General features: G+C 46.0%; 2 protein-coding genes across 3 annotated transcripts in view; one reads left to right on the top strand and one right to left on the bottom strand.

The window, feature by feature from the left end:
* Positions 1-17,394, top strand: part of TRIM55 (tripartite motif containing 55) — a 37,361-nt gene extending 19,967 nt beyond the window's left edge. For both annotated transcript variants that reach the window (XM_030971019.1, XM_030971020.1), the window contains one exon: positions 14,961-17,394. In XM_030971019.1, coding sequence (XP_030826879.1) covers positions 14,961-15,080 — 120 coding nt within the window. In that variant the 3' untranslated portion in view covers positions 15,081-17,394. The remainder of the gene's footprint in view (positions 1-14,960) is intronic.
* CRH (corticotropin releasing hormone) lies at positions 17,127-18,981 on the bottom strand. Its single transcript, XM_030971021.1, has 2 exons — positions 18,670-18,981; positions 17,127-18,154 (listed from the first exon to the last, which is right to left on the bottom strand). Exon 2 carries the CDS (start codon positions 18,137-18,139, stop codon positions 17,609-17,611), a length of 531 nt encoding a protein of 176 aa, XP_030826881.1. The 5' UTR covers positions 18,140-18,154; positions 18,670-18,981; the 3' UTR covers positions 17,127-17,608.
* Positions 18,982-25,062: the final 6,081 nt, after the last annotated feature.

Genomic DNA, 25,062 nt, shown 5'->3' on the forward strand with positions numbered 1-25,062 from the left:
GAGCTATTGGAGAGGCCAGTGATGTCGCTGCACATCAGATATTTGCATGTGCTAGTGGCAGAGAAATCCTGTGCATGAGATTACTCTCATCACCTGCTGACAGTCTGTGTATGTGCCGTCCTACCATGACTGGTTGAGCAGCTATGGCTTGGCTTTGCCTTCTGCAGCTCTGTGGCTGCACCTGGAGTGCTTCCCCAAGTGAACATGGAGCTATGCAAACACTCAGAGCCTTCCTGCCTGTTCGGTTGTCTCTCAGTAAGGAGTGTGGCTTCCTGGGTTCAGATCTGTGGCAGAGGGTTTGCTCCAAGGATTCTTGAGACTTGATTAAAAGAGAGCGTGAAGATAATACATTTCAGTTCAGTGTTAGACACTCAGCAGAATGATGGGATAACAGATACTGATGTGTTGAGTACAGGAGGATGTTTTCCTTAAAATGACAATATTAGAATTGGTATAACCTGAATTTGAATAATCCTCCTTCAGTACATGTACACAAACTCCACATGGCCCAAAGATACAAGGAACAGAGTTGAGGGAGCTGTGCAAGGATTTGCACACTACACCAGGTTCTGCTCCAGTGTCTGGTGACCAGCCCTTGAGCAGCACTCTGTAAAACAAACCATAGTAATTTACAGGTTCTAGCTGCATGTTTTAACAAAGCAATTACCTGTATGTGTACAATGAGAGGAGATTGTGTGTCTGTGTGTGTGTGGGAGAGAAAGAAAAAGTGGGTATTAAGTATTTCATGCTGTTTCCTTTAAGTCTGGAGATGACTATATAGCATACATAAGCAGCTATATAGTCAACAGATAAACCATCATGTTCCAGGCAAAAAGTTAGGAGAAGGAGTTCACAGAGATATGATAAAAGGGGCACTTCTGCTAGAGGTTTCAGTCAGCAATGCTTGAATTTGGTCGCAGACTTTGCTGATTTTCTCACCAAAAGCAACATCTGACCACTAAATTTCAGGGGCTATTTTTCAAGTCAGGGTTTTATTTGGGAATATTTGAGTGGAATTAAAATGAAAAGTACTTTAAAAATTATCAAATCTACTCTGACATTGTCTTCTTAAGTATATTTGAAATGAGCTAGCAAAAAGTAAATTCACAGTGAAATTTATTGTTTTCTCTTAGCTTTCCTAAGAGCTGTTTCCTCTTATCAGTTACACTGATGACCAGGCAGCCTAACCTCACCATAGGTAGGTAAATTGTGTACTAGGTTAATTTCCTGGGAGCTTGCCTAAGTGTGGTCTGCATCCCTCAGCCCCAGCAAGAAGAAAAGGAAGAAAACTTGTGTTTGATGTGGGTAGCTGTCTGAAAAACAACAGCAGCCTGGTACCCAGCTTTCTTCAGTATCAGGAGCAAAAACAGGCACATAGGAAAGATGTCAGTTCCTGTTGGCATGTGAGTTTGGGAGTGCTGCATCTCAATATTTTCACAGATCACAGGTGACACTGGCATTTTGGAAGGAGGAGGATGTTGAGCAGAGTAGCTCATGGTGCTGGTGATGTAGGAGAAAGGAGCAGGGGAAACAGCTGAGGTTGGGATTGCCAGTGGACTGGAGACATAGCAAGAGATAGGAAAGCACAAGAAGCAGAAATGTGCAGAAGAATAGAAAGAGCAGAGTGTCTGAGTGAGGGTGATGCCATGAGATGATGCTGTGGTCAGATTTAAGGATCTGAGCTGAGATGTGTCTATGTCACTAAGGAAATGACTGCTGTCATGGGGCAGTGATCATTTTCAGTTATGTGCACTTCATATTTTTCCTGCATGTGATTTTACTCAACCCACTCTGAAGTGCTATATTCCCTTTTTTTTTTTAAACCCCAGCTGATGTTCTTCACACCACTGTATTTACTCCCTTCCTCTAATTAAAGTATATCATGGAAAAGTGCTGTGGAAACAGAGCTTTTTGACAGAACATAGTGATGATGAGTACTTCATGTGATGACAACACTGGTGAAGCACTCTTCTTATTTTCTCACAGGAGTTAGCATTCTGCATAACACTTTTGGCATTTCTTATCATACTACATCGTCTTTGGAATCTGATTCAATACATGATTTGTACTTTCATGGGTAGGAAATATTTCATTTTACCACTAACTAACAGTTCAAATAGTGTATCTGGTGATGTTCCTATATAGCTTTAAAGGACTTTTCCCCTTTCTTCCTATCCAAAAACATCGTGCTAGTTCACAACACAAGCTGCCTAAATCATTTCTTCCTCCTCACAAATGCCACCCTTCAGCTTACTCCTGCATGGTTAAATATTGCATCTCCCTGGTTCAAAATGGAGAGACATTTACTCTTGCAGATATCTGGGCTTGTATTTCAGTTGCTGTTCAGATGACCAGCAGGATGGAGAATCTGTTGGTTGACAGATGTGAAGAACACCAAGCTTGTTCAGTCCAACAAGAAGGGGAGGAAGAGTTGGGGAGTAATAATTGGCATCAGAGGGGTTGAGGTCAGGAAAACAAATCCACTGAATAATCCTGCTGCCAGGATCACCACAGAAAGCAAATCACCTGTGCTCCCTTGGGTGGATGGCTCAAGCCCCACTCTCCAGAGGTCCTCATGGACATATTGGAAAGGGTTCCCTCCCACCCCAGCTCACACAGCACACCCCACATTCCCTTCAGGTCCTACTGCCATTCAAAGCTGTCTCTCCCACATTCCCAGTGAGCATGGAGCACCAATCATGGCCCTGAAATGCAGCATTTGCAAGAATCCCACCCAATCTAGACAAAGGCCTTTTTTCCTTAGGTCACATTAAGAGATAAAATATCCACAAGATCAAGGACTAAGAACTTCACTACCAAATGAAGTTGTCCCAAATACAAACTCTGTAATCTAAACCTTAACTATTCCTTAACATCTCTTCTGGAGTGACCCCTTTTTTGGTAGACAATATCCATGACTATCTTCCAGCTCCAAATTTGTGCCCCTCTTAGGTAAGACATACGTGTGTGTTCAATTTTCAGTGTGATATACTGATCTACAGAGAATCCTGTATTACAACTGGGATATTTAATGTTGTTTACAGAAAACCAAAAACCTGACTCAAAAACCAGTTGTAGTTAGCTTTGGGTATTTGCTTAAATGACAAAGTTCAATGTTGATCTATTCTTCAACACAAAGATGCTTGGTTTTCCCTGCTCACTTTCTGCACTGTGGTCTCAGCACTGTGCATGAAATGGAGCATCTATGAAAAATGACAAACTATTATTCAGCTTTTGTGTGCAGAACTTCCAGCACTCTGACTGAAGAATATCTCTCAATTACAATAATTAAAAGGGAGAGGGAAGAAGTTATCATCTACACTTTAGTTGCATAAATTAGCCAAAAAGATTCACTGTCTGGTAGTAATTTGAATTTGAAGAGCATTGGACAATGTGAATCTCAATTAAGTTCATGGACCATAGTTTAATCTTCATTTACTTGTGTTTGGTTTTGAAAACTTGTATTATTACTAAAGGACATAGAGGTTGTTTTTATTCCTGGGAAATCGGGCATGTGAAGAGCACTATGCTTTCTTTCCCCTCTCCTTATTTTTTAAATTCAGAATACCTTTTAAAATTGAAAATAGATAAAGGCAGAAAGCTCTTATTTCTACTATATGAGACCTCTTTCTATGTGGTCTCTAGTGACATCTTTATGATTTATTTAATAATGAAGTAGAAAGGAGGTGAAGGAAAAAGACATTTTGGTCTCAGATTCTATTTGCATAAAAATGGTTTTATTCTCCTTGCACAGTGAGGTGGCTGGTTAGACAGTTTATGTGTCTTCATTTTTCATATGAAAGATCAGGTCAGTGCCCTTGTTCCTTTATGTGATAAGCCCCGAAAGCCAAATAACAAAATTACTTTGAATAACTGTATAATTATTTATAATAATAATATAAATCTGCATGACTGTCATAATAAGAGCAGCATTTCATTTATTTTCAGGCTCTTTTAATAGAATGCACCAATAGGGTTTTCATTGTTTTTCAGCAGCAAAAAGGGATCAGTTCCCCTGTTAATTCCCAACATTTACTTTAGTTAAGGGTCATTTCACTCTAAGAAATTTTGTTGATGCATCTATAAATTTCTTCCGGAGTGTGGGAGCAGAGATAAAGCAACAGGAGCCACAGCCCACAGATGTGCAGATTGTTTGGTGTAAGAAAGGCCAAAATAAGATTATTCAGCATGAACAAAATAGGTAACTCTGCATCAGACAGCCTCATCCTCCTTCAGGGAGTGCCTAAGTCAGCAGTGTGGTCACCACAGGCTGCTTCTGCCTCTGACAGAGAATGAGAGGCATCTCCACTAAGAGCAAGTTCAGCAGCAGCTGCTGCTTCTCCCTTGGCACCCGTCCCACCTGCCTGCTGAGTGTGAGGTGACATTGCTTCCAGCCCAGCTGCCCCTCTTCAGTGTCTGAAGCTGGGGAGATCTGAACCTCGGGAGATGATAACCAGCTGCAAATGATTACAGCACAGGGGGCAGGAATAGCATCAATGAACTGCCTTGGCTCCATGGGGAGGGCTGTATTAGAGGTGGGTGACACAGACATTAGCAAGCAGCCCTTTCCAGTGCATGGGAGAAGCAGATCTTGGAGTCCCACAACTTTCCCTAATCATATTTTGTCGGCAACATCTCTCATGCACTGAAACCGTATAAATTTGAGAGCATTCATGAAAGTCTCAGTTTGTCTGAGTCTGTGATTACCCAGTTTATTTCAGCTAAAATGAAGTGCTGGACCCTGCATCCTGTTGCTGAAATTCCCCATAAGAAAAGAGTCTGTCTGTGGCTCCAAAGGACTCCATTTAGTCTGAAATGAAATGCAAGTTAATCATCCACAAACAGTAGCCTGATCTCATTTCCCTTTGCAGCCAGCAAGTACAGTTCTTTAATTCCACGAGGATATAAAATATAATCACGACTGAACTGTTTGGGAGGAGAAATATTAATGGAATGGCCTATGCTAATCTTGTTTCATTAGTTTTAAAATTTTCTATTACTTTCTTGCAACCTTATGCCATCTGCCAGAATTACCATAAGGACAGTCTTCTCTGTATTCATGTACCGTAGTTCTCTTTGCCCTGCTGCTGAATACTTCAATTTCAGCTGGTGATCCTTTTTTTTTTTTTTTCCATGAGACATCTTTAAATCACATCAGAGAGGTCAGTATTTAGCTAAGTTTTAGCTGATTGGTTGTCATGTCAATGTGCAGATGTGGACAAAATAAGATCATCGAAAACCAAAATAAGGCCAAGAGATTGCACTGTGCTTTTTGTTCACATACCTCCACTTTCCCATCGGGGTACAAAAGGCATGGTCCCACATTTTAGCACAGTGCTGCTCTGGAATGTTTGCACAAGTATGGCAGCAGAACACAAATAAGAAATTTTCTCTTCACCAAACTGGAAACTCAGTCTTGCCAATCTGCTCAGGTAAAGAAGACAAGCGCCCAGTTCAAGCCAGCTGTTCCAAGAGGGATTTCTTGCTCAAGAGAAGGCAGTCTTGCAAGGCTGGATTTTGCAGGAATGGGGCTAAGAAAGGGTATCCATTCCCTCTGGCCCACCCAGCACACCTTCCCACAGTTTCCCCCAGAGCAGAGCAAGAAGTTTGTTAGCATCAGCCACAGGCATAGCCCAGGTAGCTCTCTTCCAAGACACCAGCTACCACTCCAAAGGCTCTCTGCTCCCTGCAACGAGTATGTTTAGTGCTAATGAAAGATCCAGGAATGCAGACAGCAAAAATCAACCTGATATTTGCAATCTAGGTCTTTATATACCTGTATTTGACCTTTCCTTAGGTGGAAAATTGATGGGTTTATCCCTGTACCATTAGAAAATCTGCAAGGTTTGACTGAATGAAAGTGAGTCATCTGTCCTCCATGAAGCTGAGCTTTTTGTAGCAGACCCTTGTATCAGAAGCCCAAATCAAGCTCTGTTTCAATCTTCTTCCTAAACATCTCTTAAATTTCACTGTGGGGGGGTGGGGGGGGTGGAGGGGAGCATTCCTGTACCTGAACAAACACTAGATGCAAGAAACTCAGTTAACAATCAAGAAATTCTGCCTTTGCTTCTCTGTAGCTTGACTCAGTGAGCTGGAACTCAGTGATAGCAGCTACATCTGTGGCCATTCAGGCTGATGTTCAGTTGGTAGTAAATTTTGCCTGTAAATTTCCATTTTGTTTCTTGACTTTGTGCTTCAGGTGAATTTTTTTCCCCTCAGTTTGGCAATACATGCGGAGGAGATCAGCAAAGTCTTGATTGTTCCTCTTTTAACACCCCCCTCTCCTTTAATTTTGAGAATTATCTGGGTGATTCAGAGACAGCAGTGATGAGTCGTGAGGGCAATGCATTAAGACCAGATTTCAGACAACAGTTTCTCATAATTAATATGAGTGGCAAATACTTCACCTGAAGTTTTCCCTCAAATAGTCTGCTCTGCTGTTTGTCTGGTGAGTCATAGATACCATCTGATTTATGGATATTTCATTTTTTTTCAGTCTATTACTAGTAAAAGGATCTCCACAATGACAGTTTGGACAAAAATACTTTTCCTGTTGAAATTAATGCAAAGCCAAGCTCACCTAGACATTGTCTTTCTGTGACTAGCTCATTTAAATACTGAATTCTTCCTCCATTCAGCCTCCTCCTCTAAGCATCACTCATTCTGCTCGTTGTTAAAGAGTTTGGAAAGGAAAATAAAATGTAAACAAAAAATATTTCTTAATCATGGATTAACTATTACTGGTTTACATCACATTGTGGTTAATTTATGTCACAACTACACAAATCATCTGCTTTTGGGATATTTGCTTAGTTATCATATTGCCTTGAGACAGGCCACGCTTTCCGTGCAGCCACTCACTCACCTCTGGAAAGCAGCACTGGTATCCTGTGAGCATTAGAGATGGCTCAACATTTAAATGCCAGCCTATCTGATTGAAAATCCCAGTGGTGGTAATTAATTCACTGGGTCTGAGCCCCTGTGTTTGGGAAGGGTATCCTTCCACTTGCAGGATTTCCAGGCTTGTGAGCAGGCAGGGGCTGGGCTGCAGCAGCACCCTGCAGTGCCCACCTGCTGGGCTTTCAAAATAGAGGTAAAGACCAGGGGAGCTGCATGTGCAGCCAAAATTAAATTGAAAATGGGGAGACAGACACATCAAACAGTGATGACTCAATCTTATATCTCTTTTCAGGTGATATATATTCCTGGCATCTTTGCAATAATCCTCAAGTCATTAAGTAAGAGGCCAGTGACTAATTAAAAAAAACCTGTTATCCCTGGCTGCCAGCCAAGAGGTGCTGCGATGTTCAAACCATGCTACAGATGTCAAACAGAGATATCATGCCTTTAACTGAGCAGAGAATGAGGAGCTCACAGTCCTGGGGGATAAATGATCTGAATTTCTTACTGCTCTTTTCAATTTAGAGAGCACCCTATAAAATCTGCCTGAGTCTGTCTCAGCCACTGAAGGTGGTAATTGAAATACAGATCAGTCACTCAGAGCACTCCTGGCTCAGCACTTCTGTACGCAGAAGTGGTTTTTGTTCATGATGAAACACTTGCTGTATGACTTATTCTATTACAAAATGCCTTACCAAGAAAATATAGCTGTCATTTCCCCCATAAGTGCTGATGAGCCTCTTCAACATCTGGCAAAATATTTGTTTTTAAAATGCATTCATTTTTATATTTATGCACAAATTTAAAATTTAATTTTATAAAATAAATAAATTTCTTTTTAAAGAAAAATTGACCTGGTGCCTGCCCAGATGCAGGTCAGTTCCAAACTTGCCTCTGGTGACAGTGACTCCATGCCCTGTCAATACCTGGTCAATAACTGTGACTGAATCTAAAGCTCCATGAGCAGAATTTATCACAGCTTCCTTGGACTTCACCTGGGAACAGTGTGAGATGGACAGAAGGAAACCTGATTTAATATCTTGCTCATCACTTGGCTGAGTGCTGTGCAAGCAGGCCAGCACTGCTAACGGGCAAGCAGAGATTACAGTGTGAGATTTGACATGACAGACATCCATCTGGGCAATCACAGAGCTAATCACTGAGCAATTCCGGGGTTTTGGAGCAGAGTCATAGCTTGGATAACAGCTTCAGTTGCTGTGGTTGCAGTAAGGAGCAGATTCAGGCAACTGGAGACATGGAAAAATGAGCACACAAAAAAAAAAGTGGTAACAGGAACAGCTGATGAGGGAAAAAGAATATTGTAAGTGTGGCCAAGATTTTCTTCTTCTGTTATGTGGTCGCTTTAAGGAATGGCAACAGGTTGCTTTAGCTGACAGTCTGGCTTTTTGTCCTGCACCTCCACTGGTTTCTCAGAGAGGCTGTGCTGTGCCCACAGCTCACAAACACCACTCTCACCCCCTGCAGGCTTAGGAGAGCCCAGGGCAGTCAGTCACAATGTGAGCAGCACGGGGTGAGCCTCCAAGCATGGGATGTGTGTGTCTACACACCTCAAAGCTATGCTGGCTCTGTTATCTGATCCCACAAATGGAGCTCCAGGCTGAATCACAGCCTGAACTATCACTGTGTCATTCACTGGATTTCCAAAAGTACCATTTGCAGAGGGAGAAAAAGCTTTGAAATACAAAAGTCCACATTAGTCAAAGGAAAGACTGCCTGACAGAAACAGACAGGACATTAAACCACTACTATTTTTGCTACTTCACTCTGAAAGCTAATAGTACAGTTTCTACAACATGGATTAGATTGATTACTGCCATGGAGAAGTTCTTGGAAGGTCTTTACTTCGCATTTAACTTGTTCATCTGAATTCCTATTTATTTGTGTGACAAAACAGCAGTAGGAGGAAGAGGAAAGAACTGGTATTCATGAGTAACTTCCTGGCACTGGGAACCAGCATGTAGTACGTGACCAGCACTTACTCCTGCGGCCTCTCAATAGGAGCCTTCCTTTGCTAGACAGCTCTCCAGCAGGGCTGGAATTGTGCAGAAATGGTAAAGGCTGATTTTTCAGGAGGTCCCAAAAAACCTTCACTCCTAGAGGAATGAAGAATGGTGTGGATAGATGCAGGACAGACTGTTCTGATCATGCAGCCTTAATATTCACGTGTTTTTAAGACTCTCCTCTTGGGTTTCCTTCATTTTCCTGGCCAATAGGAGGACTAGGTTTCATGTAAATATGTAGTTAATTACTCTCAATAAAAAGTTGGATCAATGAGGTGCAGCAATGGGTCAAATATTACACAAATATGTTGTTTCTCCTTTTCATCCTTGAGTTATGAAAAAAATAGGTGACTTTTATAGGGGAAATGCATGTCATTTGTCCCAAGTAATGCTGAGAAGAAAGCTGCTCGCCCACACCATGCTCTAATGCAGTTTCCACCACAGGTTCAAGTGTCTGGACCTCCATATCCCATGGGAGATGCATGAAACCTATACCAAAATAAGCCAGTTGGGCTGTTTTCCTCTGAAATATATTTTATCACTTTGAGATCATTATGTAAGAGACTCTGCATTAGGCATTATCCATATAATGTTAATTGTAATATAGTGAAAATCTATTGAAGAAAGGCATTTCCTCCCAATGGAGTTAAAATTCATTACTGACCACTATTTAGAGAGTGAAATTTCTAATTCTGTGTCTGATGGAGCTTGTCTGTGCATATCATTTTTGGGTCTGCTACCTTATGTATTTCTGTGGCAGGTAATTGTAGCAAATATTTTGGAGAATGCTCTGTTGATTCCCACTGATAAAAAAGATCCATGCAAAATAAGCAGCCCCTTAGCTTTGAAACAATATTGTTGTGATATACATGACAGCTGCCAGGTGTTATGCTGAAGGAGCTAGACTGCATAAAAATATGAAAACAAAATGATTGAACTAAAGTTTAAATTATTTAAAAATAACCTGTTGTGCTCCCTTTGTTTCCGCTGCCTGGAAGTGTTGAGTGCCAGCAGTGTAACACTTGACATTTGAGGCAGACAAACATAGCCTACAGATTCTGTGATTGCTTTGCAACCAGCTAGCATTTTTTAATCATGCCTTTTCTTGTCAACACTGGGGGTTGTTTCTAAACAAGCCAGCTAAAAATGGGAATTAAATTTAATTTCTAGCTCATTTTCTGAATCTACAGAAACCCCGAAAGCAAGAAACCTGTATTTTCACTGCTTCTCTCTCCAAGACCCACACTTTCTAACAAATTCACATCCTTGCTCTCCTTCTGGATAAAGAGGAGGCACCAAAGGCACTGGGTAGTACGTGTGCCTCTAAGGGTGTGGATCCAGTTTTTCCTCTGGCAGAAAAGGTGATTCAGGAGATTTTTGCCAAATGGCCCTGCCTCTTATTGCTTTCCAGATGCCACCACTTACAGGGCATTTGTGCTGAGGTGGCTGTTTGTTGAGCTATGCTGAAATCAAATCATTCAAATGATCCAGGTTTAAAAATATCTTCCTTCACCTCAAAGAAACAGAAAAAAAATGATGTTGTTCCAATGACATTCCCATTCTTAGCACAGCCCTTCAAAGAGCTGCAGCAATGCAAATTGACAGTGAACCATGGAACCAAAGCAGGAAGAGGTGAATGGGGACACAAGAGGCAGAACCTGCTTTGGGTGGCATTGTTGCTCAAGAAAACATTCATATAGGTTGTAACCAACCACCTCATCCATCTACATTAAAGTAGATTATGAAGCCATTCAGCCCTTCACCTTTCCTTCCCACTTCCTAAATTTAGGGGTGAGTTTGTGATCTCATAAAATAATACTGCAGTCAAAGTTCTGAATTCCTATCAAGGAGTGTTTTGATATCCTGAAATACTTGGCTGGAATCTTTCTTGTATAATTGCTTAAAAGCCGGATGTAGTCTAACCCAGCCACCCAGAGTGTCTGTGGAGTCAGTAGAGTGAAACAGGTAGCTCCAGAGAGCAATCCACCTCTTTGAAGATGGGACAAATCACCCTCTGGTTGTGCCTTTCTCTGATCACTCCCATTAGAGGGGATGAACAGAGTTTGCTTGAGTGGATATCTTGTTTCTGGATGACTGAAGTTTGTCAATACAGATCCCAGCCTTTGTACCTAAAGGCTGCTGAGGTTAGTGCTGGTAAAGCAGAGATCAATAGGTAGACTTCACTGTATTTCAAATATATAAAAGGCCTAGACTACATATTTTTTCCCCAGCATAAATAGGATAACTGCTGGGACCTAATAAATGAAAATGATAGGACAAACCATCCCACTGACCTTTTTCCTCATCTCCACACCCTTTTACAAGAACCCAATATAGATTTAAGTAGAGTGCTGCTTTAAGGAAGCAAATACTGAAAGATGCTGAATATTTGCAACTTTGAAACAACTCATCAGGCTCAACTCTGAGATCCTGATACTGTTTATTCATGCAAATTCTAGCGTGCCAGATGCTGAGGAGTGCTGAATGGCTGCTCAGTGGGAGTTGTGGTTGCTCAGCACCTCCCTAGAATTGGCATGTAAACTCCAGCCTGGACTTTGCTTATGGGAAAAACAAAACCAACCATCAGTCATGCATGGTATACTTCTCTCCCCACTTCATGAGCTGGCCTGGTGAAAATTCCTGGTGCTTATTGAAAGCACCATCTGATGTCACTCGACACCACAAGGGAAAACATAAATCAAAGCGTAAGTATTCAGCACTCTCTCAGCATTGGCCTAATGTGATGAATGTAATCTGAGGTAAACCCTTTAGTTATTCCTTATTACTTTTAGGGACCAAAAGGGTTGGGACTTGTGAAAAACAAGTCCTACCCAGGAGATCGCCAAGGCAAAGATAAAGCTCAGGTAGGAGCTTGACAAGTTACCTAATAGCAATGGACAGACACAATGAAGTGTTGAATCTGGGCTGTCTTAAAGGCATGTGGCAAGGGTTGTGCCATGCTCAGCACTGAGCTTTCCTCTGGGAGCAGAGTAGGGTTGCAGTAACAGGGAGAGCAAGATAATCCAGCATGAGACTACAGGGATTTACAGAGCGGTCAGATGCCTCAATCCCAATGACCTGCTTCTGCACTTTCACAATCACAGCCTGGTTCAAACCAGGTCTTTTTCTGTAAAATCTACAGATGAAATCTTTTTCTTGGACAATTCCAGCACACTGTATTAGTCTGAGTTGTGTGGGCTGCTGTTGGAAGGGAAGAATGGACTTAATAACATGGACAAAGTTCCTCCTGGCACCTTTTGATGGTTTCTTGTCTTACACGAAAAGAGCAGACCTCAGTCACTGTGTGATTCAGAGACAAACACTGAAGTGTCACAGGTGTGAAAACACAAGCCTTAAAGCCAAGTAATGGCCCTACTGTCAGTTTTGTGCTTGCTTCACTCCTGGCTGGGTGTGATGGAAAATGATTGGTTTTGGAAAGGCACATGGAGGTATTGCAGACTAGCAGCCTGCTGAGCGCAGCAAGGTGCAGGGAGCAAATGCTTCACCCAGCCAAACCCAGTGGGAATGTGTTGGAGTTCTAACATTGTTTTGCTGACACAGGAAGATGTCATCGCAGCAAAATATGAAGGAGTTAACACATTATGAAATACAGTTTTGGCAGTGATGCAGACAAAGATTGTTTTGCTTGAAATGCAGTAGCAGCAGTGCTGGTTAACAGGGTAATGCAGTCAGCTTGTCAGTCTAAGTCATTGCATTGTGCTTTCTTTCTTCTTATATATTGGGCCCAAATCCTTTGAAACACGACATACCTTTAAACTCGTAGGTAGTTCTTTGCTTCAAAGTTAGTCTTGATTTACTGTAAACTTTTGGATAGTGGCTGGTTAGAATAGCAAGTAAAAGTGCTAAAGGAAGCCATCCTTTATAGCAAGGTATCAGTGTGGATTAAAATTAAAAAAAAAAAAGAAAGCAGGAATTGTGTTTTAAACCTCTTGGCAGTCCTATTCTTTTACAGGATGAGAAGTGAGGACCATACCTGCTTACACACACTGCTGAGGGCTTGGTGCACAAAATTGTACAACCTGTTTCAAAATTACTCTTAGCTAGTCCAGGCACTCTGACTGCCCTTCCAAAAACAAAGGCAAAGTTTTCAGCATCACAAAAGACTAATAAACCACCTACGCTCCTGCATCTACCAAGATGAAGAGAGCGCCAAATGCCTTATAATTCAGAGAGTCTAGCCATGTATTTACTGTAGTCAGGTTGAAAGCTTTGCAATCAGCACTTTCCAGGGCCGAGAGGCAGATCTTCTATAATCAGGCCTCAATTAGTTACCTGCCTTCAGCTGAAGATCTGGCCTCCTGGGCCCAATTCTTTTCCATACTTTTGCATGAGCCTGGGAGACAGCCCTTCTCAGCAGCATTGCTGGAAATGGGCTTTTGCATTCAAGTACACAGCTGTTTCTCCCATGTTTTCACCATGCTTGTGGTCTCCATAAAATACATTTTAAAGTTAGCAAGCAAAAGCTACTTTCATGTGCAAGATGCCTGTTTGGGTTTTGCAGTAAGTAGCCATGAGTGCCTTGCTTTGAAAATATGAATCTAAGTCAAAGATTTCATATTTCAAATAGTAAAGCAGTTTCTCAGATAATATTTCATTGAAATTGATAGGGCTGTTTCAATTTAGAGCAATCAAGGATATTGATAAAAATGGCACTGTGAACTCTAATTAGATACAAAAAAAGAAACAGGGATCTATTTCTTTTCATACGTTCATTCTGTCTTGTTTGTTGATGACACTGAAATAGGTAGTAACTGGAATGAAGCCCAACAGCTAATTTATGCTTAACACACCACTAGTTCTTACTTACTCTTGTAGGACACTTTAACAGTAAGTACTTAGCAAAATGCTTAGTAAAATCATCCATGCCATGCTTCAGTTCCTCAAAAGCATCCCCGCTTCAATGTTTGTTCCTGGATGTATCTATTAGCTGCTTAAGCAACTTTCTGGTTTAGGGCAATTCTATAAATGACTGAGATGTTGGAAGTCAGAGGACACTACTTTGTCATTTGCCCTCTATTGAATAGTATGTTGACATCAAATAGTTCACCTGAGATCATGCTGAGGTTTCCAAAGTACGCTAAAACCCTGCACAAAGAAGACTGTCAGTGTGGCTGGTTTAATTTTGGGAATGCACAATAACGTATATGTGCATCTAGGAATACAAAGGGGAAAAAATCCTGTCTATTGCAAGTTAAATTGTGGTTTTAATGATGAAGACGCAAGATTTTCCTTAGCTGGCACATCACCCATTTTTATTTGTTTTATCTTTAATAGGATTTCTGATCCTATCACAAAGCAATCTTCATTCTTTGCCAAAGGGATCTGGAACTAGTAAAATATTTCTGCCTATTACACTGGTCTGTTAAATATTCAACTAATTTTAGAAATTCCTTTTATTAGCAGCTACAGTATACATGTCCAGATTCCTTTTTCTACTGTAAGCATAGGATACCTATGCATAAAAAAGAGGGATATAAACTGAAGTTTATATCTCTGTATTATTTATTTCCTGTTCCTCATCTGAGTTAAATTGAAGTGAAATAAATATTAGAAGACTTTAAAGGAAAAAAAAAAAAGAAAACACTTTCAAGGCAGATTTCATAACAGCAGAACAAGTATCATTTTGAGTGGCAATGCACTGGCAATAACATTTGGCTCTGGTTCACATCAATCTGGAGGCCCAGCTACACAAGCCAAGCTGGCTCAGGATCACTTCTGAACAGGCATTTATCACCTTCAGTGCAATAATATTCCAGAGGTCCAAATCAGGACTAAGCCCTTTTGCACAGATGCGACACTCTCACCCAGCATAATCCTTCCTCAGACACTGTCATGGCAAAAGTGCCTCTGACTTCTTTAGTGTTAGAAGTCTTGTCTTAGCTTCCCAAATTTCCATGCTCCCTGCCTTTTCCTTTCTTTCCCATTTCATTCTGTTTCCCTGCATGTTGTGAAATCTTATGGATTTTAATGCAATTCATATTTTCCTCTTCCATTTATCAGCCTTTCCTTCCTTTGCAGACTGGTTCTGAGCCATACCCTCAAGGACAAGTGGAGGAAGCTCCCGTGAGCAGTGAGAGGGGTGACGAGCCGGCTCGTCATGTCTTCTCCTTCTCGTGGCTGAACTCACTGAATGAGTGATGACTCACTCTGGCTGGCTTCTGGTGTGCTTCTCCTCAGAAGGACCATGAGCGCAGGCAGCCTGGCTGCAGTCAGCAAAGAAACTGGCCTGGGAAGGGGCATCCGAGCAGGTTTCATTCCTAGGAGCTCAGCTGACCTCCACACCGTACCCTTGGACTGACAGACCTGAGAGGGAGGGGAGCATGGGGACAGATTACTCTATGTATTGTAGTCAGAGTGTTTTCCAATAATTTCTTGCTTCCAAGGGGGAAGAAGCATCACTACAGCTTTAGGCTGAGCACTGCTAGTGTTTTGTAACTCACTTGTTGGCACACCCCCATGTAGGTGTAAGCACTTCACCAATGTTCTTAGCTAAAACACTGGTATGATATTCTCTAGTAGCATCCTTTGCCAAAACAGTGTTTCTCCTCAGTATCCTCCTGCGTCCCCGCTTGTCAGTGCTGGTGACTTCAGTGACACTATCATGTCCTTGGCAGCCCCAAGTCAGGGTTGTGTCTAACAGCACTGGTGCCTCCCAGGCTGCGGAGGCTGAACACGGGAGGGAAGGAGGAAGCTGCCATTTCTTCCTTTGCACTTGCTCTTCCTACTAAACCACAACAGATGATGCTTGCAGAAACACATTACTTGTAAGGAAGATTCGCAGTGGCAGGAGTGAGGAAGAGACACTTACCAAAAGCACTGGCCAGGACCTCCATATAGCTCCGAGTATGTGGGGCAGATATTGAAGTGCTGCCCAGTCTGTCCAGCCGTAACCTGTGTCCGTGTCCTCTCAGCCATCAGTGTGTGTACATGTTCTTACATGGAACCAGGGTGCAATAAGGTGGCCACAAGTAACTCACTCAAGGTTTAATTTGAAGCCCCTGTGCTGTGCTGTAGAAAAGGCAGATGCTGACTGTCCTGTTCCGTGTGCATTGCAGATGTTGAGCCATCGAATGAAATCAAATTTGTGTCTTAAAAGAGGCTCTACAAGTTGTACTGAAGGCAACACTCTGTGGTTTTTGTCACTGGGAGTAGGGTGTCAACACTCAGTAGTGTTTAAGAGATTGGCAGCTGCCAGGAGTGCTTGGTGCCATAGGGGACCAGGTGTCAAGCTCTGCACTAGGGTTACGTGTTGATCTTTCCCAAATCCCGGAGCCAGGCCCTCACGGCCCTGTTTTGGCAGGGGCCAGTGTGGGGCTGTAAGGCTGTGCTGTGCCCCAGCAGGACTGGTGAGCTGGCAGTGCAGGCTGGTCAGCAGGCTGTGTGGGGTCAGCCCCTGTTGCTACCGGCCCTCGCTGGTATCTGTTTTCCCTGGAGCACGTTCCCTGGAAGACTCTCCTGCGAGAGTTTTGGAGGCTGCACAGGCGAGCTCCGCGCAAAGCTTTGGAACTCGCACAGCCCAGAACGAGCGCCGCCCAGCCCCGCCACCGCATCGCCTCCGGCTGCTGGAGCAGCTTTTCCCTGGAATTTGGTTCGGGGTGAGGGATTTACTATTTTCTCCCAGTCGTCCTGGAGATTTCCTCCAGCTCCTCCCGGGAAGTTTCTCCACACCCACTGCAGCCTCCCTAGAAGTCCCTGGGAGGGACCCCGCTCGGGCACGGCCGTCGGGACGGGGGAAGCCGAAGCAGGGAGGAACCTGCCCTTTTGGGGTGCGGGGAGGATGCGAAAACGCAAAAGAGATGCGGGAGCGCCTCACCGCTTTCCCACCGCCCGATCCCGGCCACATCGGCAGGAGCCAGGGAGCCCCCTCGAGGGGCTGCAGAGGTGGGATTCGGCAGCTCTGGAGGGCACCGATCTGCCCTCGACACCCCGTTCCCGGGAGCAGCCTGCGCCGAGGGCGGCGGCGGGGGCAGCCCCCGTGCGGGGCCGGCGGCGTCGGGGCGCGCCTGCGGGAGTGCCCGCGGAGACGGAGCTCCCCGGGGCGGGGGGGGAAAACATCCCCGGGGGACATCCAGGGCTCCCCACGGCTCTGGGTGTCCACGGCCATGGGTGCCCCCCGCCCCGGTAAGCGCCGAGGGAGGCGGAGCAGCCCTCAGGCGTCTAGGCAAGAAAGTCTATCAAGGCATCTTTACTTTGCAGCTTTTATTAAAAATATAAATATTAAACATTCTCTTACACAACCAAATCGACCGAGCGCTGAAAAGATGTTTTATTGTGAAAATGTTTACAGGAAAAAAAAGTGGATTGAAAGTAGCTTACAGAGATTCCCCCTCCCACCTCCCTGCCCCCAACAGAAAAGTTTTCTGTCTTCTTGGCACCATTTCTTCCAATGCTCACACATCCCTACGTAGCGATGGCACTAGAATAACTGGGAAATGGAGAAATAAATAAAGGTAAGGGAGGTTACAAACGACACTTGTGTTTCTGCACTTGGTACGCGGTTGTGCATGCTAGTCAAGGGACAGAGGCTGTTCAGAGTACGCCCTTCTAGGTTTAAAGCTATATAAAAATAAAGAGATGACATCAGAGCAGCACTATGGTACATCGGACGGTGTAATTATTCTTGTGCTAACTGCGGAATCTCTTTGGCAAGGCGGGGAGGGGCCGTTTCACTTCCCGATTATCTCCATCAGTTTCCTGTTGCTGTGAGCTTGCTGCGCTAACTGCTCGGCTCGGGCCATCTCCAAGACTTCTCGCAGGAGGTGGAAAGTCAGATCCAGAGAAATAGGGGGCTCCTCGGATCGCTTCTCCCTCTCCACCGCCTCACCCTCGGCTTCGCCGTCCTCTCGGTTCCCCAGCGAGCGCTCGGGCAGCTGCTGCAGCTGTTGAACCGCCGCCCGGAAAAAGTTGCTGGCGGAGGCTTCGGGCTGTAGGTGGCTGGTGCTGCTGGAGGAGGAGGAGAAAGAGCCAACGGGTCTCTTGTGAAGGTTGCCCAGGCGCAGGAAATACTCTTCTCCCATGCGGAGCAGGACGGGCAGAGTTTGCTGCTGCTGCTGCTGTCGCTGCTGCTGCTGGAAGAAATCTGGCTGGTGCAGAGCCCCAGGGGCGGGTGCCGGGCTCTTGCTGAGAGCTCTGCACTCCTGGCAGGGCAGGAGGGCGACCAGCAGGATTCCCGTGGAGACCAGCAGCGGGATCTTCATGATCGGGGCCCAAACCTGCGGGGGCAGACGGTGGACCGGGGTTGGGTTACAAAGCCGAGCCGTAGCGGCGGGGAGGGCAGCTGGCGGCCGGGCAGGGGGCGTCCCTTCCGCCGCTGTCCCGGTGCTGAAACGCGCCGCTCCGCGCCCCTCGGTTCCCCGCGCAGCACCCCCGGCCGCGCTCAGCCCGGCCCGTCCACCCGCGCCGTCGAGGCGGCCGCTCCCCGCAGAACAACCCCGCGGAACAGCCCTGCGGGGCGGCTCCCGGGGACCAGGCTGGGCTCAGCCCCTGCGCAGCGTCCACGCTTGTTCGCGACCCGCGCCTCTTCACCCACCCGGGGCGAGGGGGAGCGTGCGGTGCCTGTGGCGGGGCGGCTCTCCCCAAGAGCTGTGGGGTTCCAGCGCCCGTTCCCCACCTCCCCGCTCCCTGTCTGGCCAGGACAGGTCCCCGCATCCCGCGGGACGCGGCGCTCAGCCCCGCTCAGCGCAGGGCAGCGCATCCGCTGCGCGCCCGGGCGCGGCCGCGCACCTACCTGGGGCGGCGGCGGCGGCGGCGGCAGGGCAGGGCGGGCGGCGGCGGGACTCGGCGGTGCCCGGCGTCCCTTCCTCTCGCTCTCCCTCGGAGCCGACTCCTGGCGAACTTGGGATCAGATTTGGTACTAATCAGAGCCGGGGCGCGGGATTTTTATAGCTTAGACCCTCTCCTGGAATCACGCAGAACTTGCCTAATAAGCTGACGCTCTCCCTGACAGCCCGATTGCGTGCCCCGATCTACTGCTGAATAAATCATGGGGGCCCGTCGGAGCGGCGATGGGCCGAGTTTCGCTATCGCAACCCCAAATCTCACGTCCAATTATATCAACAGATATTTATCGCCTCTGCAGTGACGTCAGCCGGGCCGGGGGCCGGGGAGCAGGATGCCCCCCCCACCCCATTGACAAAAATACTTGAATGAGATTTCCTAGCGGGCGCGTACTATGAGAGGTCACTCCGGGGAAACTTTCCACTCACGGGCCGGCCCGTGGGGAGGGGCTGCTATCCCGGGCTAGCTCCTTCTCCATCCCCGGTCCTTCCCGGCCCCCGGCCTCCGCCGTCTCCGAGGCCGCCCGCACGGGGCGGCTGTGGCGGGTGGGCGCGGGAGGCTCCGCGGGGCCCGCGTTTTGCGTGGGTCCCGTCTTTGCTCCGCTCCCGGGGTCGGCCCGGGCCGGGCAGCGCTCGCCCGGCGCGGCGGGCAGGGGCAGGGGCGCACCGAGCCCGCGGGGAAGGGGCAGAGCAGGCGCCGGTGCCGGGAGGGACCCGCGGCAGCGGAGCTGCCAGGGATCCCGCCGGAGGGAGAGGGGGCGGAAAGGCCCCGGGGCTGGCGGGGAAGGCCGAGAGAGCCGCCAGGGCCGCCGGGGAGCATCTGCCGGGGCAGGGAGCGTCGCCCGGGGGGCGCTGCGCTCCTCCTGCCCCGCCACCGCCGGCTGCGCCGCCTGCTCCTCCCGGCCCCGGCTCCCGCTGCCGGCACCGCTCCCGCGGCCGGGCCGGGCTCCTCTCCGCTGCCTTCCCGCTGCTTGCATGGAGACAACAGCTGCTCTTTCTTCCCCTTCTCGACTCCACTAGCTGATTTCCCCACCTCTTCAACGCCATGGCCGGGTGCTTTCCTTGCTTGCCCTCCTCAGCTAAGGCCTTCCCCTCCAGCCTGTGGAACCCCTCCTAATCCCACATGGAGATTTTTTTGAAGTGTTCTCCCATGACCAGTATGTCTTCAGGCTCCAGACCATATTACATCAATGTCTTCACCTGGGTTTCTTGCCCTCTGATCTCTTCAAGAGGAAGTGCTGTCTATAGAAATAACTTCTGCCCAACATCCATTCCATGTGTAATGTGTGTTCTTCCATTTTTGCATCCCATTATCTTTGCCAATGTCTCTCAGTCCTCCTTCGCCGCTGTCTCAGTTGAAACATCAGTCATATTCTTCCCTTTAAATGGGAGAACTTTACAGAAAACCTATTGGTTTAATCTTGTCTAGACAATAAACTCCTGGGGTCACACACTTGAGTGTCTCCCATCGTAGAGAGGAGTTGGAACAGAACAGGTCATCAAATGCTATTGATGAAAAGTGATAAATCTGATCTCCATTTCCTTAATAAAATAGCAAAGTTAAAACCACTTAATGTATGAGGTTGGCCACAGCCCAATTCTGAGCATCTCCTTAGGGATGCTCTAAACTTCAATTTTACTTGTACCAAGCTCCAGCCTCAGATGGACTTTTTGCAAAGTGTCAAAGAATCAGATCTTGTGCATCATGAAGAAACAAATGGAAAAACAAGTAGTAGTACCAGAGATTTAGCTCTTCATCACCACTTTTTGCTCAGGCATTCATGAGCTGAAATGTGTATTACAGAACAGAATATATTGTGTAGCTAGTCGCAGCAGCAGTTATTTGTATGCTTTTAGAGCATGTCAGCATGGCTTTCAGTGAGAACAAGAGGTTCAAGAAACCTCTTGTTCAAGAAACAGGAGCTAAGTTCAATCAATTGAAGGAAAATGTAAGAGGTACTTATTAAACTCAAACCCTTCAGATGTGCTCTGGGGTGGGTTTTATCTCAGCGTCTCCATTTTCAGGTTTAACAGACTCTTGAAAAACACAAAAGCCTCTTAAAATAATGTGACCATAAATGTAAAGAAAGAAGAATTTTGATAATTTTTTTTTGTGTTGGGGGTGAGATCTGGATAAGATAAAGCTGCATTTCTCCAAAAGATTGATGCCAGTGAGAAATGGCATAGGTTATGTTATGTTTTTAATAATTTACGATATTATTTAGGTCTCTTTAGGCAGACAGTTTTGTCCCTTGAGAAAACCCAGGTATAGCAAATGCAACGTAGAAGCAGGCTGGGGTTCTCAAGTTTTCACAAGACCTGTACAACCTGCCAGTTTCTTCTCCTCCATTTTTGCCCTCACTCCTGGCTCTGAGCATGGTCTGCAATGTCTCACACAAGCTTGTTTCTAAGCCAACATGGTCTTATTGCCCCACATTCCTCATAGATCCTGAGTGATGTGTGAGAGGGCTTGCAGCAATGCAGGGAACACTGTGAGACAGTCGGATGTCTTGATAATGAGGAATATAAAATATCACAGATAACATAAACCAAAAAGCACTTCCCTCAGCACTTCAAATGCAGAACTGACTGCCTAGGAATATAAAAGTCCTTTCTCCAGAGTCACTAGCTTCTGAGTGAAATGTCAGCTGTCACTCCTGAAGGAGATTGCAACAGAAGAAATCTTGGCTTCTCACCAGAGGGGTGAAAAAGGAAGGCAAGGAGGATATCAGGTACATGTGGATTAGAGATTTTTGTTTAGTGTTATAGTTTGAGATTAGCATACCCTTCATAAGAAAAGTGTTCATATTTGACTCACTCTGCAAACATCAGGAGCAAACAGAAATTTTAGTGAATCACAAAATAACATTGTCTAGAAATAAAAAGCACTATTGAGGCCCATTTCCTCTCCTCTGACTTGGGTTGAGTGCTCTTGCCCTTTAGCCTTGGTGATCTCAAACCCAGGCACCTCCTGAAAAGCAATTACAGCTGCTCTGAGGTAGCTCAGGGGAAGCAAAAGCATGCCCAGAGCATGATGCACCCGCTGCAATAGAGCACCTTCAGGCTTCTGGGGACATTCACCTTGTTCCCTTGTCTATAAAGGGAGTGCAGACAGCCACCTTTGCCTGGCCACTGGATTCTTAGACAGCAATGTGAGGCCAGAAGAATCCCCTCCTCAATGACTGACCACAGCAGAGAGATCAGCAGCTCTAAGTATGGTAATGCAGAGGGGCTGGTGTTAAACTGGGGGTATGGCTCTTACCCCAGGTATTTCTGCAGATGTCCAGCTACAAATGTGGAAGGACACACACTAGATGTAGATCAACTTCCTACCACACTGCAGTGTTTCATTGCCACTTTGTCAGAAAGCAGTAAGGATTTTTTGCATTGGTGAGTTCAGTAAACATTTCCACATCTCACAGTAGCCCTTCATTCTTGATCCCTGTGATCAGACATGCAGTCTTACAGTCTGACTATTTCAGGTGAACTCAGCTCATCTCACCCACTCTGAGATGCCAGCAATCATGCATTGACACATGTGTACATCACACTTCCATTTCATCTTTTGGTAGTCTGGATACAAAGAAATCTGTGTCTGATAGTTATAAATATTATGGATTCTAGGACAGCTGAGAGAAAAAGAAAACAAAAAATTCAGGGGATCTTACTCTGCCTGAAGGTGATAAGTCACTTTAAGAACAAAATACATTTGCCCATTATTCCACAGCAGACTGAGTTTGCTAGAATAATCATAGAGAACCTCAATTAAAGTGAGTTATAAAAATCAATCTAAATAAATCACTTAAATACAAAAAAGTGTGTTGTAGATCAGGATGAATAATTAAACTGATAAGGATTTCAGCTATCTGCCCTTGCTTCTGACCCCAGAAGTCTTCAAAATTCTCTCCTTCACTTTTAATTTCTCTTTCATTTTTCAATCACCTTGCTCTGGGAAGGAAGTCACATGCTCCTGTCACAGAGATTTTCTGTGGTACACCTCAATCTTACAGCAGAGCTCCACCTATAACTTGTGCCAGATTGTCCTACAGTCCTGTGAGAGAGAGAGAGTAAAGCACCTTAAATTCCCACACTTTCCATGGGGGAAAACAGCATTAGAGGGTGAAGAAATTTATCAGGTATCTCTTCAGGAATTGTGTAAGAAGCAGGAGTGAATCTTGCATTATCCGAGACCAAGCCCATTAGCTCAACCAGAGGACTATTTTCATTTACAACTTCATATTCATACTCTTGATCCTAGATATCTGCTCACAAGACATAATTTTATGGGTTTGGGAAGGCCAGCAGAAGGAAAAATTCCTCAGGAATATCCTCTTGGTTCCACCATGTCTGGGAGGAGCACAGCCGTCCCCAGCAGCTCACACACGGGTGGATTGGCAGGGATGGCTGACCCCCAGTTGAGCAGGGGCAGTGTGCACTGCTCAGGAATCCCAAGCATGGCCCTGCTGCCCAGCCAGAGCCTTCCCTCCACCCAAAGCCCTGCCTGTTCTGGGGTATTCCCACCAGTGAGGGTCACACGGGGAGGAGCTGCTCCCACACCCTCTTGGACAACACCAAAAAGCACTTCTGGAGGCCTCACAGCATTGCTGTCTTCTTCTGAGCAGGGAAGGGACTTGCAGGAGCTGTGAGAAGCAAGCAGGCAGGAAAGCACTGTGCCTCTCTCCTCCTGACAGCCCTCATCCAGGGAGGCAACAGCTGACCTTTATATTTACCTCACAAGACTTGTCAGCTGCTATTCTTGTTTCAAATAAGGGCTGGAGAAGGCTGCACAGGCACGTGCACGAGCACTCTATGCAGTTAGTGGTCGTGCTGGAGGAGCTAATCTCACAGTTATTGGTAGCAACAAGGAAGTCCATCAAACAGGCACGTCCAAGCAACTGGTATTCCTGGTTGTCTTGGTGTCTGGGTACATTTGGCCATGAAAGAAATTTTGCTGGCTAGCTGAGTACCCAATTTGTCTGTCAATCCTTGGTGCAGAGTGAGGCAAGGACAAGGATTTGGGTTTGCATCTGGCATGCATCTGGAGCAAGCCGCTGGCATAGCCAGGTTCACTTCAGTTCAGAGAGGCAGAGGTATGAACGCACAGACACGAGGGACAGCAGGGTATGGCTGCTGTGAGCTAAACAGAAGAGCTGAGCCAGGGGAGGGCACTGGGCACAGGGAAGAAGAGGAAACCAGGGTGGAACTTCAGGGAAGGGCAGGGAGGGAATTCCACAATTCCTCTCCCCAGGAACATTTCTGTCCCGGGAGGTTAGAGCCCAGAACTGCCCCTGAACATGGGGCTGGGAGGGGAGCACACAGGGGAGCCCACAATGCTGTAACCGTATTATGGGTGGCTGCTGGCAGGCTTGTTCCAGAAAGTCTGTGAAGAACTGTCCACAAAAGGCCAGGAGCAGATGAGAGTCTGTCTGCCCAGCTAGAATGTTCCTATGGGAAAGACCCCTGGGCCAGAGATGGCTTCAGCCTTCAAACACAACACTGACACCAGGGACCTGCCTTGATCTTATCATGTGCAGCACCAGGACTCTCACTAGTCAGCCAGTAGTGTCAGCAGCAAGGTTTAGTGCATTTTGCTTTGATGTTGTAGCCATGTCACAAGCATGGGGGAGCCAGGCGGCCGGGGTGATGGATCTGAGCACTACTAGAAAATTCAAGAGAAATATTTGAGCACAACTGAACTGTTGTGGCATTTTCTCCAGCATCCAGGCAGAAGAGATTTGAGCAAACTTCGGGATCTATGTTCTTTTCAATGGCCAACCCACTGTTCTCCTGTTGGAGAAGAAGGTAATGGAATAAATGCTGAATTTTCAGGAAGTGAAACCCTCATTCAATTGCAAAACATCCACCACATGTGCTTGTTGTGAGACAGGATTTCCTTCATAATCATAGAATCACAGAATAGTTTGGCTTGGAAGGGACCTTTTAAAGGTCATCTAGTCCAACCCGCTTGCAATAAGCAGGGTCACCTTCCACTCAATCAGAGCCCCATCCACGCTGATCTTGAAGGTTTCCAGGGAGGGGGCATCTGTTGCCTCTCAGGGCAACCTGTTCCAGTTCTACCACCTTCATTGTAAAAAAATTCTTCCTTGTATCTAAGTTAAATCAACCCTCTTTTAATTTAAAACCATTATCCCTTGTCCTATTGCAACAGGCCCTGCTAAGATGTTTTTCTTCATCTTTCTCATCAGCCCCCTTTAGGTACTGGAAAGAGCCCTAAGGTTTCCCCGGAGCCTTCTCTTCTCCAGGCTGAACAATCCCAACTCTCTCAGCCTTTCCTCACAGGAGGGCTGCTTCAGCTCTTTGATCATCTTAGTGGCCCTCCTCTG

Source organism: Camarhynchus parvulus, chromosome 2, assembly GCF_901933205.1.
Source record: "Camarhynchus parvulus chromosome 2, STF_HiC, whole genome shotgun sequence".
Classification (NCBI taxonomy): domain Eukaryota; kingdom Metazoa; phylum Chordata; class Aves; order Passeriformes; family Thraupidae; genus Camarhynchus; species Camarhynchus parvulus.